The sequence below is a fragment of the Neovison vison genome, chromosome 3 (genome assembly GCF_020171115.1).
Source record: "Neovison vison isolate M4711 chromosome 3, ASM_NN_V1, whole genome shotgun sequence".
In the NCBI taxonomy this organism is placed as follows: Eukaryota; Metazoa; Chordata; class Mammalia; order Carnivora; family Mustelidae; genus Neogale; species Neogale vison.
In genome coordinates this window covers 38,803,837-38,822,165 of record NC_058093.1, presented here as the reverse complement: position 1 = coordinate 38,822,165, position 18,329 = coordinate 38,803,837, and the positions used below count along the sequence as shown (strand labels likewise).

General features: G+C 38.5%; 1 protein-coding gene and 1 pseudogene across 8 annotated transcripts in view; one reads left to right on the top strand and one right to left on the bottom strand.

Moving 5' to 3' along the window:
• The window catches only part of SP140 (SP140 nuclear body protein), a 75,422-nt gene that overhangs the window by 21,207 nt on the left and 35,886 nt on the right, over nt 1-18,329 (bottom strand). For 5 of the 8 annotated variants that reach the window (XM_044241817.1, XM_044241823.1, XM_044241818.1 and 2 more), the window contains exons 10-14: nt 15,915-15,980; nt 15,436-15,519; nt 12,074-12,169; nt 11,753-11,857; nt 10,888-10,941 (exon numbers count right to left, since the gene is read on the bottom strand). In XM_044241817.1, the coding sequence (XP_044097752.1) occupies nt 10,888-10,941; nt 11,753-11,857; nt 12,074-12,169; nt 15,436-15,519; nt 15,915-15,980 (405 nt within the window). The remainder of the gene's footprint in view (nt 1-10,887; nt 10,942-11,752; nt 11,858-12,073; nt 12,170-15,435; nt 15,520-15,914; nt 15,981-18,329) is intronic. The other 3 variants (XM_044241822.1, XM_044241821.1, XM_044241824.1) reach the window with 3 other exon arrangements.
• Nucleotides 2,364-3,055, top strand: LOC122902070 (annotated as a pseudogene).

The following is an 18,329-nucleotide window of genomic DNA, read 5'->3' as shown; positions in this document are numbered from 1 at the left end:
ATCCTTCCTCCAGAGAGAAACTACCCCAGTACATATCTCTTACCACAGACATGATGAGTCTACCTTTCTGCATCAGACAAGAAAACAGAGATTGGCCCCAGCATCTACACATCCCATGCAAGATTCCTCTAGACATCATCCCTACCCCTACTCTCAGTCACTTGGGAGGGTGGGCAGTTAGGGAAGGCTGATGCCACTCGGTTTGTGTCATGGATAGAAAGGACCGATTGGGATGGACTATCCTCAGGAAGTGCCCCCCCAACTGAACCCCACCCCCAAATCAAGAACTAGATGCAATGAATGAAACTGGGAGCTCCAAGGTTCATAGCCCGCCAGAGGCCCACGTTGGAGGCACCATCCATCTTCCCCTGGTTGATGTATGTTCCATTAGGGAACCTCAGCAACTATAAATGCTTCCCTTTCAGAGTCACCATGTGTGCCCCTGGAATTGCACATCTTGTGTGGAAATGCACTTCACTTGACCACTTATGAAAACATGGTAAATTATACTTTAGGGTTGTCATTAGAGACCTAAATCATTTATACTTTATGAAATTTGTTAAATACTGTAGGAAACAAATTGAGTGGATTTGGTCTTAGCCTACACTGGCCAAATTAATCAAAATGGCTGATGGAGTCGTGTCTTCATGGGTAAATTTACCAGGATCTGCTGTGTTTGGTAAATTTGTGGGAAGGCAATTTTCCATGGCATTTCCACATGCCTCAAAATATCTTTTTGGCAAGGGTGTTTGAGTAACAAATAACCTTGGAAGCCAAAGATAATGTAATCCTCTAGATCAGAGAGCAGATTTGTTTACTGACCTGTATAAAATAGAAAACTCCCTCCTCTCCCCAGAGGAGATTTGATCAAGCTCCAGCTAATAATATAATGTTTCCTTCAAGGGTAAGGTTTGAGCAGGTGTGCCAGCAGCTTCCTCCTAAGACCGAGGTTTCTGAAGTGTGGTATTCCTCAACTTGAGCACAGCCTGTCTGTGCCGCCTCACAACCAACGTGGGTTTTCAGGGAGAAGAACTAATGTACCTATCCTATATCCCAGACATTCCATTCCTAGGTATTTATACAAGGGATCTGAGACATGAAGCCACAGAAAGTCTTCTACAAGAATGTTAAAGTTCACTGCAGCTTTTTCTTATTAACGAAAAACAGGAAACACTTGCAGTATGTGTCAATAGGAGAATATATATACAAAATTTGGTATACTTATATACTGGGTGATACTTTGCAAAGAAAATGAACAAAATGTTGATATATCCAACAATGTGAATAAATCTGAAAAATATGCTGAGTTAAAGAAACCTTACAGCAAATGAGAACATGCTCCAAAACCTCACTTATTTAAGGTTTTAATACAAGCCAAACCAACCTGCCGAGAAAACTTAGAAAAGTGGTTCTCTCTCATGAGTGATGGATAAGGCTATACCAAAGGACATAAAGGTTCTTTGCAGGGGGATGGTCATGTTCTGTATCTAGATAAGGATTTATACAGGGGGAATACATTTATCAGAATTCATCAGATGATACACTTCACATTTGTGCATTTCATTATAATGGTCATCTTAAAAGAAAAAGAAAAGAACTGAAAACAAATAATGAATTCTAGTTAATGATATGCAGGTTGAAGTATTTGGGGGGAAGTGTACTGATATCTGCAATTTTGAGATGTTTCAAACTTGAAGACGGGTTAGTGAAGAGAAGGAACAAATGGATAGATAGATGGAAACATGACAAAGTAAGAATAGTATAATGCTAATTATGAATCTACATGAAGTATCTTGGTGTTTACACAAAATTCTCCCAAGTTTTCTGTCCCTAAACTTTCCATTATTCGATCATGGCAAAAGAGCTTTAGAAAGAAAAGAAAGATTATTTACCAAGCAATGACACTTAGAATAAAAGAAGAATTTTCACCCATCACACAATAATTTGATAAGACAGCACATTAATCACCTTACTGTATTGAGGAGAAATAAATGTCAACTTAAAATTTTTAATCTTGCTTTAAAAGTTCGATCAAGGCAAATTTGCAAAGATAACACTTGGAGAGTCTGCCACTTAGAGATCACTCACGAAAAGAACCAAAAGAATTAAGTCAGCTGAACAAAAGTCAAACAAAAAAAAAAAAAAGAAGAAGAAGAAGAAGAAGGAAAGAAAGAAAGAAAAGAAAAGAGCTCTTTCCCATCTTGGAAGACGGCGGGTGACAAAGCTGAGATGCCAGAAACAAGGAAGAAGGAACTGAAAGCCAAAAAGGCTGATGCTGGTAGCAAGGTTAAGAAGGGGAACCTCAAGGCTAAAGCACCAAAGAAGGGGAAGTCTGACTGTCGCAAAAACCCCATCCTTGTCAGAGGAAATGGCAGGTATTCCTGATTGGCTCTGCATTCCAGAAAGGCCACATACAAGAAAAAGTAATCAACAGCTAAATCCAGGGTTGAAAAGGAAAAGTTTCTTGCTACTGTCACAAAACCAGAATGGCGGTAAAAAATACCTACAAAATAAATAGGTATTATCCTACTGAAGATGTGACTCGAAAGCTGTTAAGCCACGACAGAAAACCTTTCAGTCAGCATGAGAAAACTGCAAGCTAGCATCACTCCTGGGACCATTGTCATCCTCACTGGGTATCACAGAGACAAGAAGGTGGTTTTCCTGAAACCACTGAGCAGTGGCTTGCTACTTATGACCAGACCTCTCGCCCTCAGTCGAGTTCCTCTGGTAGAACACATCAGAAATTTGTCATTGCTGCCTCCATCAAAATTGGTATCAGCATTATGATAATCCCAAAACACGTCACTGAAGCTTACTTCAAGAAGAAGCTGTATAAACCCAGACACCAGGAAGGTGAGCTCTTTGACAGAGAGTAGAAGAAATATGAGATTGCACAGCAGCACAAGGTCGATCAGCAAACTATGGTCTCACAAATTCTGCCAAAAACCAAAATTGTTCCGCAGCTTTAGACTACCCACACTCAGTGTTTTCTCTCACAAATGGAGTTTATCCTTACAAATTGGTGGTATTAAATTTCTTACAAAGAACCTAATTAAGTAACTGATCATTTAAAAAGTAAAAGAAAGAAGAGTGAGCATATAAAATTTAAAAAAAAATTTAAATTAAGGAAATATCAACTGCAAAAAATGGTAATAGTTTCAACATTTGTGATGAAAGAAAATTAAAAACAAAATGATACAATATTACACAACAATAGCTACCTGGTGAAGAAATCCAGGCAAGACCAAGTTCACCTACCAAGGAGTGCAGTTTCAATACCAAGGAGAGCAGCAGAATTCCAGATGGGTCAAATGCCGAATATATGGTGAATCCCCATGTTCATTAGACCTTCGACATCATCTGGGATTGAGGCACGCTAAAGAGATGCCAGAAATCTCATCTCAAATTTCCAAAATAGCAGAGGAAAAGAACGGAATATAGAATTCAATCTCAATCCATCAGAAAGCAGGGAATGAACATAAAAACACAGGAAAAGAATGGTCAACAGTAATATAGAAGATATAAATCCACATATATCAGGAATCCATGAAAAATACAAAGTGAACTGAACTATTAAAAGATTAGAATTATCAGAGAAGATTATTTTAAAAACTAAGTGTTGCTATAGGAAACATAAAACACGGCTGTACAAGAGGACTTAATGAAAAGGAAATTTTAAAAATTCAAAGATAAAACATTAAAAGTTAAAATAACAATTTTAGCTTCCCAAGAAAGAGAATTTAAGGTAAAAGAATATATATTAGAAGGATAAGGAATAAGATTGTGTGATTGAAAAAATCCACTAAGTCATAACAATCATGAATTGCCTCATAGTACTTAAAGTATCAACAGAATAAGGAGGAATTGGCAAATACACAATCATGTGGGAAAACTGAACACATCTCTGTGCAAACCCAATACAGCTTAATTTAGAAGATTTAGAACAAAGTTGTTCTTGACAAAGAAGATGTGTATGGGGAGAAGCTAGAGCCCAATATACAGTATTTTAAAGTGGCATAGGCCATTTACAAATATTGACCATACATTAGTGTACAAAGGAACTTTCAACAAATTTTAAAGAACTGATGAGGTCAGTTGTTCAGACTGTGTTCCAGATGGGCATCTTCCATTCCTATTTAACAGAATACCTGCATTATTAGAGATGTCAATGTGTCTGTACAATACCCTAGTTTATAATGTCCCTTTCAAGCTCCCATGGCCACCAGCTTAGGATCTGATCAGTAAAGTAAAAGCAGGATATTGTTGCGGGAAGAAGAGAACTCTAGGAAAGCTTTTCAGAGAAGAGATAGACCTCTGCAGGAAGGTGTATTTTGCTCTTCACCCTTTCTCCCTCTGTTGGCCTAATACATAGACACACGGCTGGAGCTCAGGAGGCACTTTGGACAATGACATGTTTTTTTTAAGATTTATTTATTTATTTAATTGAGAGATAGAGAGTTTATGAGCTGGGGGAGGGGCAGAAGGAGAGAGACAAGTGGACTCCCCACTGAGCAGGAAGCCCAGTGTGGGGTTGGGGTTCAATCCCGAGATTCTGGGATCATGACCTAGGCTGCAGGCAGACGCTTAACTGACTGAGCCACCCAGGCACCCTAGGACAATGACATGATCTTGACAGTGACTGAACTGAAAATCAGAAGAAGCTCCAAAGTGAAGAGCCTAAAGTAGCCAAAACAAATTAGAAAAAGAAAAACAAAATGGGAGGTCTTACACTAATAGATTGCAGCACTTACTATAAAGCTATAGTAATTAAGATGGTGTAATATTGGCATAAAGATAAACATACATATAAATAGAAAAGAATGTCCAAAGTTACACCCAAACACATATGGACAACTGACTTACAACAAGGATGTCAAGGTAATTAACTTATAAATTCAATGCACAAATGATCTGGGACAACTGGGTATCTGAATGTCAGAAGGAAGGAAGAAAGGAAGGGAGGGAGGGAGGGAGGAAGGGAGGAAGGAACAGTGGGTTCTTCCCTCACACCATAAGCAAAATTAACTCAAATTGGATCACAGATATGAATGCAAGAACTAAAAACCATCAAAATTCTTGAAGAAAATATAGTATCTTGAGTAAAGATTTCTTAAATAGAACTGAAAAGTTGCAAATTATAAAAAATGAGGTTACAATTCAAAATAAAATTTGCTCTTTGACACTGCTAAGAAAATGAACAGAGAAGCTACAGATTATACAGTATATAACCAACAAAGGACTTCTATCCAGAATATATTAATAACTTTAAAATTAGAAAATAGACAACCCAAATAAATATGGATAAAAATTTTGAATAGACAATTCACTAAATGAGATCTATGGGTGACAACTAAATACATAAAAAGATGGTTCAGCACCATTACTCATTAAGAAAATGCAAATTAAAACTATGAATTACCCTTACACACCTATGAGGATGGCTAAAATTAAGATTAGCAATACAGAGTGTTAGTAAACATATGGAGTAATGGGGACTTTCTACATTGCTGGTGGGAATATAAAAAGATACAACATAAAACATACTTTGGCAGATCCTTAAAATGTTGAATATGTACTTATGTTCATATGACCCAGTAGATCACTCCTACATATTTACCTAAGAAAAATTAGATCATATGTCCACCCAAAGATTCGTATGCACACGTTCCTAGAAGTGTTATTTGCAATAGCCAAAAACTAGAAACAACTCAATGTCTATCAACAGGTGAGTAGATCTGTGGAATATCCATATAATGAAATACTTCTCAGCAGTAAAAATGGAGTGACTAATGATGCACATACCAGCATGGTTGTGTCTCAAAAGCTTTATGCTAAATGAAAGGGCCACGAGGGGCACCTGGGTGGTTCATTTGGTTGAGCCACTGCCTTCAGCTCACTCAGGTCATGGTCCTGGAGCCTTGGGACGGAGTCTCACATCAGGCTTCCCCTACTCTGTCGGGGGCCTGCTTCTCCCTCTCCCTCTGCCTGCCACTCCCCCTGCTTGTGCTCTCTCTCTCTCTGTGTCAAATAAGTAAATAAAATCTTTTTAAAAGGGGGCCACGTGTTGAAAACTGTGTACTGTATGAAATCATTTATATGACATTCCAGAAAAGATAAAACTATAGTGATAAAAACATCAGCTGTTGTCAAGAGCCAGAGGGTAGGAAAAGGGACACAGGTTCACTGGATGATGGAGATGTTACATGTGATGACTACAGCATTACATGACAACACATTTGTTAAAACTCATCTAGTCATCCCTTAACAATGATGACTGCTAGTGTATGAAATTATATCTCAATAAAGCTCATAAGGAAAGTAAAAATGTGCCAGATCTACAGAAAGAAAACTAAAACTTCGAAGAACATAAAAGGTGATCTGAAAAAAATGTGTGGTTCATTCTCCTTCAATTCTACCCAAATTAATCTGCAATTTCAATGTATTTTCACAGAATTGGGGAGGTATTGGGAGAAAATCTTGACTGATTCTAAAACTCATCCACAATAAGCAAGCCAGGATTACTGAACTCTTATTTCCTTTGCCTTTGGAGACGTATCTTGAAGGAAGTTATTGTGGCTGATGTCAAAGAGGTTATTGCCCAAGTTCTCCTCTAGGATTTTGATAGATTCCTGCCTCACATTAGGTTCTTTTATCCATTTCAAGTTTATCTTTCTGTATGGTGTAAGAGAATGGTCGAGTTTTATTCTTCTACACATAGCTGTCCAATTTGCCCAGCACCATCTATTGAAGAGACTGTCTTCTTTCCACTGTATATTTTTTTCCTGCTTTATCAAAGATTATTTGACCATAGAGTTGCAGGTCTATATCTGGGCTCTCTACTCTGTTCCACTGGCCTATGTCTGTTTTTGTGCCAATACCATGCTATCTTGGATCACAGCTTTGTAGTAAAACTTGAAATCATGCAACATAATATCCCCAGTTTTGTTTTTCTTTTTCAACCTTTCTTTAGCAATTTGGGGTCTCTTCTGGTTCCATACAAATTTTAGGATTGTTTGCTCCAGCTCTTTGAAAAACACCGATGGAATTTTGATTGGGAAGGCACTGAAAGTATAGATTGCTATAGGCAGTATAGACATTTTAACAATGTTTATTCTTCCTATCCATGAGCATAGAATGCTCTTCCATCTTTTTGTGTCCTCTCCAATTTCTTTCATGAGGGTTCTGTAGTTCCTCGAGTACAGATCCTTTACCTTTTGGTTATGTTTATTCCCAGGTATCTTGTGGTCCTTGATGCTATAGTAAATGGAATTGGTTCTCTAATTTCCCTTTTTATATTTTCATTGTTAGTGTATAAGAGAGCAACTGATTTCTGTACATAGATTTTGTATCCTGCCACATTACTGAATTGATGAGTTCTAGTAGTTTGGGGGTGGAGTCTTTTGGGTTTTCCATATAAAGTATCATGTTATCTGCGAAGAGAAAGAATCTAACTTCTTCTTTGCCGATTTGAATACCTTTTATTTCTTTTTGTTTTCTGATTGCTGTTGCTAGAGTTTCTCGTACTATGTTGAACAATAGTGGTGAAAAAATTTGAAATCTCTTTTCTGATGTTCCTCCCTGCATTGTTTACTTTTTTCCTTGCAAAAGAAACTATAAAGAGTAGGAATAGCAAAATATACTTGAGAGCTTTGTAATTAAACCAATTGCTATGCATTAGAAATAAACAAACCAGTGTTTCAGAGTAGAAATAAACAAACCAGTGTTTCAGAGTGCAGGCACAGATCCATGAATATAAGGAAAGGCACATAAAAAGGACATTTCAAGTCATAAAGAAAAAATATTGGGGTTATTTCTTGAAATTAGTGTCTCGCATCATACACAAAAAATGTGAAATATAGATATAAACATTAAAAAGTATTAAGTACTTCTGATATTCTGAAAGCAAATACAAATATTTTTAAAATTTTGAGGTGGGAAATATCACTGTAAATTTTAAGTATAAGCTAGAAACCATAAAAGAAAAGCCTGACAGATTTTACTACATAAAATTTTCCATCTTCCTTAAGACAAAAGATAATACCAACCAAAAAGAATAACATTAAACAACACAAAATAACAACATATGTCAGCAAAATGTAGTATATATATTATTAGTTCTATGCTTGTTCAGCATGGTTAAAAAAAAAAAAAAAAGGCCAGCAGGATTGTATCACCAGCAAGACACATGCACCAAGCATTTTTAGGAGGAAATCAAATGACCAATAATAACTGGAAAATGCTTAACCACAACAAAAATGAAAATAATGCAAATTAAAACAGAAATGAATGGTAAACTTTTACAGGTAAAATGTTACAGGTAAAATGTTAAATGTTTGTAAAGTTTTGTGCAAGAAATACTGCTCTAAAGTAAAGAAAATCTAACTGTATGAATAGATTTATTCAGATATATGATAAAATTCTAAATGTGTTAATATATGCCTAGAAAAAAATCTGGAAAGATATATGTTAAAGTTTACAAAGATCATTTATTTTTTTTATTTTTTTTAATTTTTTTTTCAATTTATTTATTTTCAGAAAAACATTATTCATTATTTTTTCACCACAAATATTTAAAGATTAATTTATTTATTATTTGAGAGAGCATATGAACACACATGCACATGGTGGGGAGGGGCAAAGTGAGAGGGAGAAAGAAACCCAAACAGACCCCGAGTTAAGTGTGGAGTCTGACCCCAGGCTTGATCCTATGACCCTGAGATCACCACCCAAGCCAAAACCAAGAGCCCGATGCTCAACCAACTGCACCATCCAGAAACCCAACAAAGATCATATATTAAAAATAAATAAATAAATAAATAAATAAATAAATAAAGATGTGAGCATTCTGAAAAAAATGTAAATTGCTATTTTAAAAGATGTGATCTAACCACATTCCTTTTTTCATTTTTTGGTCTTATGAAAAGTGTTAGTTCTCTATTGCTTCTGTAATAAATTGCCATAAGTTTCATGGCTTAAAAGAATACAAACTTATTATCTTACAGTTCTGAATGGCAGAAATCTGACACAAGTCTCACAGGGCTAAAACCAAGGTGTCTACAGGGCTTTGCTCCTCACTGGAGGCTACAGGATTTGAAGGACCCAGGTGACTTGATTGCGGCCACCTACACAATCCAGGACAGTCTCCCCATCTCAAGATCCTTAGCTTAATCACACCCTCAAAGTCTCTTACCATGTGAAGTAATCAGTTACAGGTTCCAGAGATTAGGACTTGGATGTCCCTGCTTCTGTTGATAGAAGATCCTTAGGGATCATAGCACTCCCATGTATGTCACAGGGATCTCCTCCATTAGACAGACCCTTCCACAGATCTTTCCTATACAATCATGTATCTATTTTTTACTTCTGTGGACATGGCTGAGGGGATCTGTGAGTCACATACTTAATCCCTTCAAAGAACCTCTTCCTCGTTGACTGAATACGATGACTGTTCACTACTTCTGGCGCATTAGCAGAAAGTTGTAAAGCCATACTCTTGGTTATCACTACAGACCACACTTTTCCTGACAGTGAAGCTCCAAATTTTAGCACCTTTTGCAGCTTGGAAAGGCTGAGACCTTTTCAAATCATCAAATCCTGAACCATGAGAGACTATGGACTCTGAAAAACAATCTGAGGGTTTTGAAGAGGCGGGGGGTGGGAGGTTGGGGGAACCAGGTGGTGGGTTATTAGAGAGGGCACGGATTGCATGGAGCACTGGGTGTGGTGCAAAAACAATGAATACTGTTTCGCTGAAAAGAAATAAAAAATTTTTTAAAAAATCCTGATTCCTTTTGCTAAGCAGTTCTTCCTTCAATTTACCTCTTTCCCCTTGCATTTTACTATGAGCAGCAAAGTGGAAACCAGTTGCACCTTTATCACTTTGCTTAGAAACCTCCTTAGCTATATATCCATAAAGTTTGGTCTTCCACACTATCAGCAGGACAGAATTTTGCTAAGCTTTTGGCCACTGCATACTAAGGCTTCCCCTTTCTCTAGTTTCAAAAAACATGTTCCTTATCTCCTTCAAAGTGTCACCAGTGACACTTTGAACTTCCATATTTCTACCAAGTCCTCATGATGATTTGGATATCCTCTAAGACAAAATAGGTTTTCTCTACCATGTTCTGCACTTCCAAGCTTTCTCTAGCAGAGTCTGCAGCCCCATATTTCTAACAAACTGCTTAAGGTAATCTAGACATTTTCTATCATTCCACTTAAGATTCTTCCCTTTGCCCACTGTCCAATTCCAAAAAACATTTCTACATTTTAAGGAATGCATTACACTTGCACTCCACCCCCAATAACCAAAGTCTGTATTACTCTTCTACTGCTGCCATAACATGACTACAAATTTAGTGACTTACAACATAAATCTATTATCTCACAGTTATGTTGATTAGAAGTCTGACAAGGGTCTCTCTGGGCTAAAATAAAGATTCCAGTAAGCTTTCATTCCTTTCTGGAGGTTGTGCAGTAGAATACATATCTTTGACTTCCCCAGATTCCAGAGGTCATCCATATTCCTGGTTCTTTCCTTCCATCTTCCTCCTCCTCCAGCCAACAATATGGTATCTCTGTGTGACTATCTTCCATGGCCACTCCCCCTCTCTCCACAGCTAGGAAGAGCTATTCCATTATATTGGGTCTACTCAGATAATCCAGAACAATCTCCTCTTCCAAGGTCCCTAACTTGATTATATCTGTAAAATCTCTTTTGCCACATAAGATAATAGGTAATACAAATTCCAGAGATTAAGATATGGACATCTTTGGGCAGATAGCATATTATCATCACTTAATATTATAAATAGTAATAGTGCAATTCTAGCATTTAAAAACCTCATTTTTAACATCAAAAGCAAGTAAAATCTTATGTACTCTTACTTCTCTTCCTCTTGAGTCTTCCCGAAGAAGAGGTGTTTTCAAGATCCACAGTATCTAGAGAATTGACAGGTGAGGGTAGGGAAACAGAACTTAAAAACAAAAGTTACACATTTTAGGATTACTCATACTGCAGAAGACTTGAATTTATAAAGATGTTTGGGTTATCATTTCTCTCTCCCTTCTGAAGGGACTAAAAACCTACTGAGTTCAGAAGTAGGAGTCCAAGATGGGCCCCAGGTCTTCCTTTGTTTCTCAACAGTCCTTGGAAAAACACTGTGAAATACCTTTGTACTTCACTTTACTCAGGAACATTTGTCCAGGTATTAAGATTATTGTGAGGATTAAACAAAATCTTATGTGAAAATATTTATAGGAAATCACTAGATAAACCAGCAACATGCTAGAGGGCATCCATCAAAAATATGTGCTGAGTTAAGGATAGTCTTTCCTCTTGACAAGTAAGTGGCATCACTAATTATCTTTTGAGATTTTTCTAAGGTTGTGACAAAAAGACACTGCTATCTACTAGCAGAAGTATGCTTGGCTTTCTTGGGCTCCACAGAAGATTGGGTGTGACAGGGATGGAAATCACTTTATAAATTCAAGTGTTCATTATTAGTAGACTAATGTAGTAAACATGATACTGCCATCTTTAAGTGTGTATTTCTACTACAACACTCATGTGTAATCAGCAGGGCCCATCCTGTTAAACACAACTTTATTATGATCTCTTGCCTCTCTACTAGTCCCAAAAGGGTCAGGTCAAACAAAACAGGGAACAGGATACTGGAATGGACTGGACCACCTGCCACTACCCAGACCCTATAGAGCCACTCCCCATCCCACAACTCTCCGGTGGCCTTACCCATCATGTCACATGTTTGGCTACTTTCAGGACCTTCCGGCACATCTTTTGAAAAGCACATAACACAGGAACACTTTTCATTTCCATCTGCTGGTAGCTCAGCTTCTGGGCCAAAATTGTGATGTATGAAGACTTTAATTTACCTCAGGTACCCCCTTTTCTGTACCCTTCTTGATCACCCCTTCTCTGCTTCTTCCTCTGAAATCTTCCATTGACCATCCCCATCTCTGGCCTTTCCTTTAAGTCTCCCTTTTTCCTCCCTTGTCTTTTTTTCTCTATCAGCTCTGTTTCTGTTTTTCTTATTCTCTAGGTCATAATTACCTTCTCCATCACAGAGTAGTAGTCTGGAACTAAGCTCTTCTGATTCTTCTGATTCTTCCTCTCTATTCATTTGGAGAGTTTCTAGTTTTCCAGATACTAAAGAGAAGCAAGAAAATTACAGTCCATAGATCCTGAGAGTGACCAGGGAAGAGCTTCTGGTGCTTTCATGCTGCACCATGATATCCTGAGCTAAAATGAACTGCCTTCTAAAAGACTACACCTGCTCCAATAATCACAACCTAGAGCTGCCAAAGGCATGCTTTTCCCATCTTTTATACCTCATTCTGCTTTCTTTTATTCCTACTTTTCTACCTGTAGGCTCAAGAATAAAGGAAAAAGATCTTATTCTTTCAGGAAAAAAACAGCTATTCTTTGAAAATAGTAAAAAGTAATTATGAGAACAGTTCTAAACTCATCCCAGTTGGTCCATCACTACTTACATCACTAACCACATTTAAAGCCAGTCAGTGACAACCTCACACTTCTGAAAATCAGCCCATCAGCAAGAGTCGCATTCCAGAAAGCCTGTTTTTATGACTAAATGATAACCTAGTTATAAACACTCCCCAGGTCTGAAAGTCTGCAGTTCCTGAACTACAAGCTTCCTAAAACTCTACCTAAAAGCAATTTCCTTTTAAAAAGAAACTATATTCTCTAAGTACCATACCTCCTTCCACCATGCATCTTGCTTATCAAGATATGGCATGATGGTCTATCCCTCCAAAAATGGATTTCATGGCAGAAATGAATGGCAACATCATGTTGGATCTTTGGGCCAATAGGCCCAATCCACTGCTTCTTGTGCCCAGCTCAGATTGGGTGACTGATCAATCCATCTCAATAATGACTTGAGCTCTGCCTTGTTTCATTGAGTTCTTATTTCTGAATTAATTTTTATTTTAGATTTTATTTATTTATTTGTCAGAGAGAGAGAGAGAGAGAGCACAAGCAGGCAGAGTGACAGGCAGAAGCAGAGAGAGAAGCAGGCTCTCCGGTGAGCAAGGAGCCCAATGTGGTACTTGATCCCAGGATCCTGGGATCACAACCTGAGCCAAAGGCAGTGGCTTAACCGACTGAGCCACCCAGGCATCCCCTGAATTAATCTTATTACTTAAAGGTGTATATGCAATTAGACACAAAGTAGTTAGACACTTTGGTTTGGAGGTGTAGCATTTAGCAAATATTCTGTTAATATTTTTTATTCTTCTACTGTTTCATTTACTCTAACTTTTGTCTATTTTCCAAAAGGTTTTCTTATGTGTGTTTGTTTGCTCTTGATTTTCTTGTGCTTCTTGAATGCTGGAAGGAAGTGATCCAAAGCAAATAGATGGAGGCACAGACCTGAGAAGTCCCCTATGCAAAACTTATTGATGGACGTGGGTCCATTAGACAGTAGCTAGTGTGTGCAAAAATATTTGGTCACCCTTGGCCTTGAGTCCCTCTCCAAAACCTCTCATCAATTTGAGAAACAAAATCATTTTGTTTAGCAAATAATCTGAGGTCAACTGCTATCATGTTATCAATCATACGTTCCCTTTGCAGTCTCTGCTCAATGGATGAACCCAATACTCCATTCACTTGCAGAACACAATTCTCATCAAGGACTGCATCAGGTGACCTCATTGTTACTTGCCATGGCTGTGTCCTGGTTGAAGCTACAGTCTCCTCCTGAAAGAACTCCACTTCCTCTTTGTACTCTCAGAATTAGTCTTGCACTTTTCTTAATAAATGGCAAAATTTCACCAAAGGTAACTTTGAGTTTCAAAGGAGAAGTCTGGACATGTCAAAAGTAAACAATGCTTTTGATAGTACTTCTATAAGAGAGAGAAAGATGACCAAAAGTTCCCATGTCCCAACCAGTAATTGCTAATTTCAGACCATCGTCTAACAGTTTCTTTTCTTTTAAAAAATCTCCATAAATTTAATAGGAAGGATCTATTTTGCAAATGAAACTACCAGATTAAGGGGCACCTGGGTGTCTCAGATGGTTAAGCAACTGCCTTTGGCTCAAGTCATGATCTCAGAGTCCTGGGATCAAGCCCCATGTCATGTTCCTGGCTCAGCGGTGAGTCTGCTTCTCCCTTTCCCTCTTTCCCTGCCCCCCTGCTCCTGTGCTCGCTCTATCTCTCTCTCTCTCTCTCTCCAATAACTAAATAAAATCTTGGTTTCACTTACTTCTGAAACGTAAGGAATAGCATGGAAGACATTAGGAGAAGGGAAAAATGAAGGAGAAATCAGAATGGGAGAGGAACCATGAGTGACTATGGACTATGGGAAACAAATGGAGAGTTTTAGAAGGGAGAAGGGTAGGGGGGATGGGTGACCCTGGTGATGAGTATTAAGGAGGGCACAAATTGCATGGAGCACTGGGTGTTATACACAAACAATGAACACTACATCAAAAACTAATGCTGTACTATATGGTGACTAACATAACACAATAAAAAAATAAAATTTTCTCTCATTAATAATTAAGTAATTAATTAAAAAAGAAAGAAACTACCAGATTAAATATAAAGGAAGAATAATTTTAGAATTCCTAGAAAATTCTCCTATGCATAATCAATTTATAATTGATTTGAACATTAGTATGTCTACACTATGCATGATTTGAGATCTGCAGGCAGTTGACAAAGTAGGTACAACTCACTTCTCTGTAGTACCTAACCCAATTACTATAACTCTTTTCTAAAGCCAGATTCTTTTCTTTAATACATTTATGCTCAGCTTTGTTTGATGTCCCATTTGATAAGAATATGTTACATTATTTACTTGGGAAAGTCAATGGCTCAACTGGACTGTTATTTTCTAGAAATGTACTTAAGTCTCATTGTAGTAGGCAGAAGTCTCAATGTCCACTCAATATTCCCTTCCCTGACCCCGGGGACTGCAAATATCATGAGATGTTACCTCTATTTTTAGGTTATGCCATATGGCAGAGTTGCTGTTAAGAAAAAGAGATAATTAACATGAGAGATAACCAATGCTGGTGAGGATGTGGGAAAAAGGAAGTCTTGGTGCACTGTTTGTAGGATTATAATGTGGTGTAGACACTATGAAGAACAGTATGGGGGTTCCTCAAAAAAAAAAACCTAAAAATTAAAACCTCCATATCATCCAGCAATTCCACTTCTGGGTATATATCTGATGGAAACAAAATAAGTGTGTCAAGGAGCTATCTATGTCCCCATGTTCATTTCAGCATTGTTTACAATAGCCAAGACATAGAAACAACCTACATGTCCATCAACAGAAGAATGGATAAGGAAAATGTGATAGGTAGATACATATATACACAATGGAATACTATTCATCAATTAAAAAAAAAAAGGAGGGAAATCCTGCCATTTGCCCTCCCTTACCTGATTCACTTTCTGGTAGTGAGTTCAAGTCTTCCTGAGGTTCTTCTTCATCACACATTTCTAAACAGGCACTGTTACCTTCTGCTGAACAGAATAAAATCCCTTAGAGGATCCAGCATACGACCAATGGAAACAACAGCAGGAAAAACCACCCTGAAAATCAAGGTGGCTCAAGTAGCTTCCAGGTGGGAATGTCCCTGACGTCAGACCCTCCTGCCTTTGAGTTCACCTGACCTGGAAGTTAACATGGCTTATGTCACTATCACCAGTGGCTGAGAATGGTTCACTCATCTCCCTCCCTTACCATACATAATTCCCTCTCTTTTTGACCCTTTTCACTTGGCTTTACACATTTCTTCTGTAAAAAGAAGTGAAGAGGAAGGGAATCAGTGGAGGAGGGAAGAGAAGGGAAATTTTCCTCCTTGTGGAGAGAAAAACAAAGATTTGGTTAGCAAAATGGAAATTGAAATTGTACTTACCTTCCCCGTCACATAGCAGTTGCCTGGGCACGTCCACTGGTTCTCCTTCACTGATCATCTGGGGAGCTTCAGGATCACAGGACCATGAAGGGAAATAAGGAAATGAGCTGAGCCAGGATGTTCAGAACACAGGTGAGCTGCCCTTTGGGAAAAGGGACATCTGTTCCAAGGACCCCACTTGAGATCCAACTGAGCCCTTCTTCCTCTGGCTCCCCTACTCTCTGCTTCTCCATTTCCTTCCCATAGATCTTCCTCCAGAGATTTCCACTTCTGCACTAGGAAAATATTTGTGCATCTTTGATTTTATGGGCTCCACTCCCCTGACTTCTTCTATTTCTTTACTTTTCTATCTTTTTGTTTCCTCAGTGGTGATCTTAATCATTTCTTTCCTGCTTATTCCTCCTATCTCTCTTCTTCCAGGTCTCTCTAATCCCTAAAACAGGGTCCACCCCTTCTGTCACTGTCTCTCTTGACTTCTTCCCCTTCCAACTGGCATTCTTTACTTGTAAAGTGGAAGTTTTTCTGATTTAGGCCCTGTTCTGTTCCCCCTGGGACTCTTCTTACATGACCCACATTGACCTCTGTTAGCTTCACATAGCCACTACCTGCAATGAAATGCTCAGGGCATGGGTCTCTGCTCTTCCTCCTACTTGATCTTAGGGAAAAACAAGTAATCTTCATCTGTGCTTCCATGCCTTTCTCTAGGGAGAATTAACAGCAGTTTCCCTAGTACTCACTTGCCAAAGTACTTTGGAGATTGAAAAAAGATAAAAAGCACAAAATAATCCAATAACATGATGACAAAAGCTATAATTTGGGTTCAGGAGCCCTTGATCCTTCCCTCTGACAAGAAGATCTCAGAACCACATTTCATCTGAAGCCTACAAGTTTATGACAATATAATAATAATATTAAGCACTAGGTATATACTTAATTAACTTTTGATTCTTTATAGAAAATAATAAGTAGCCAGGGGTTAAAATCACAATACTGAGTCCTTCCTATAAATAGACATAAAGAGTGTGAAGGAAAAAAGGCACTGTCTTTGCCAGTATTTCTCTACCACAACATGAAGAGGGAATACATCTGTTCTAACAATAAGGGCCATGCTGTTCAGCTCTGAATTTAGCTGCCTGATACCCTGCAGCCCAGGGCTGGCAATCCCTTCCTTATCTTGCCCACATGCTGGTGGGGAACTCAAAGCTTCCTGAGGCTCTTCTTCCTCACGGGTCTCCCAGTAGGCATTGCCATGCTCTGCAGAAAGGAATGAAACCGGGTGCCTGGGTGGCTCAGTGGGTTAAGCCGCTGCCTTTGGCTCAGGTCATGATCTCAGGGTCCTGGGATCGAGTCCCGCATCGGGCTCTCTGCTCAGCAGGGAGCCTGCTTCCTCCTCTCTCTCTCTCTCTCTGCCTGCCTCTCTGCCTACTTGTGATCTCTCTCTGTCAAATAAATAAAAATAAAAATCTAAAAAAAAAAAGAAAGGAATGAAACCCCTAGTCATCTCAGTACAAACCAGGGGAGATCATCATGAGAAAACTCCCAGCGAAAGCATGGAACACTCAGGAATCTGCTAGGTGGGGCAGATTCACAAACTATCTGGTCAATCTCTGGGCTCACCTGGCCTCAGGTTGACTCACTCCTGTTGCCATCACCAGAGCCTAAGGACTATCCACCATCTTCCTCCCCTTGTGTATACCTAATTCTGTCTCCACTTCTCCTCGTTTCCCATTGTCCCTGCTTATTACTTCTGTCTCTGCCCTTATCTCCTGCTGTCAGTGTCTCCAAGTGCTTCTCTTTGTTTGGATGTGTTTCTGTCTCCTTTTCTTCTGTATCTTTTTCTCTTGTGCCTCTGACACTCTTTAGTGTTTTTATTACCTTTCCCTATCTCAGTTTTTTCTTTCTTCTAAGTTAGGAGAGGTATCCCTAAAATAGTACTGTATAACCTGATCAGGAGGTGGGATAAGGAACAGACTAGGTCAAGGCAACACCACCACGCACAAGGAAAAGTTGTTCTAACGCCCACATATAAAAGAAATATTATAACATTGCAATCACTGAAAATATTTACACTATCATGAGAGATGAGGCAGAAACAATAGCCTGGTGCACCACGGTGAGTGGGAGACACAGAAGACCACAGGAAGGACAACTGATTTAATCCTAAGACAACAAAGATCACCAGGTTTACATCAGAAAGTAATATGATCTGATTGACATCTTGCAAATAACAATCATGCTAAAGTGAAGGAAATGGAGAGAATGGGAACAAGAGGAAAGGGTACATTCATGTCCCCTTTAACAAGGAAGCAAACTCTGGAGAAGGAGTTTCTAGTTTCACAGAAGAAGCTGTTAGCATCAGTTTTGGAAGTGTCAGTTCCTGAAAGTCATCTAAATGGAGAGGATCCTGTGATAAAT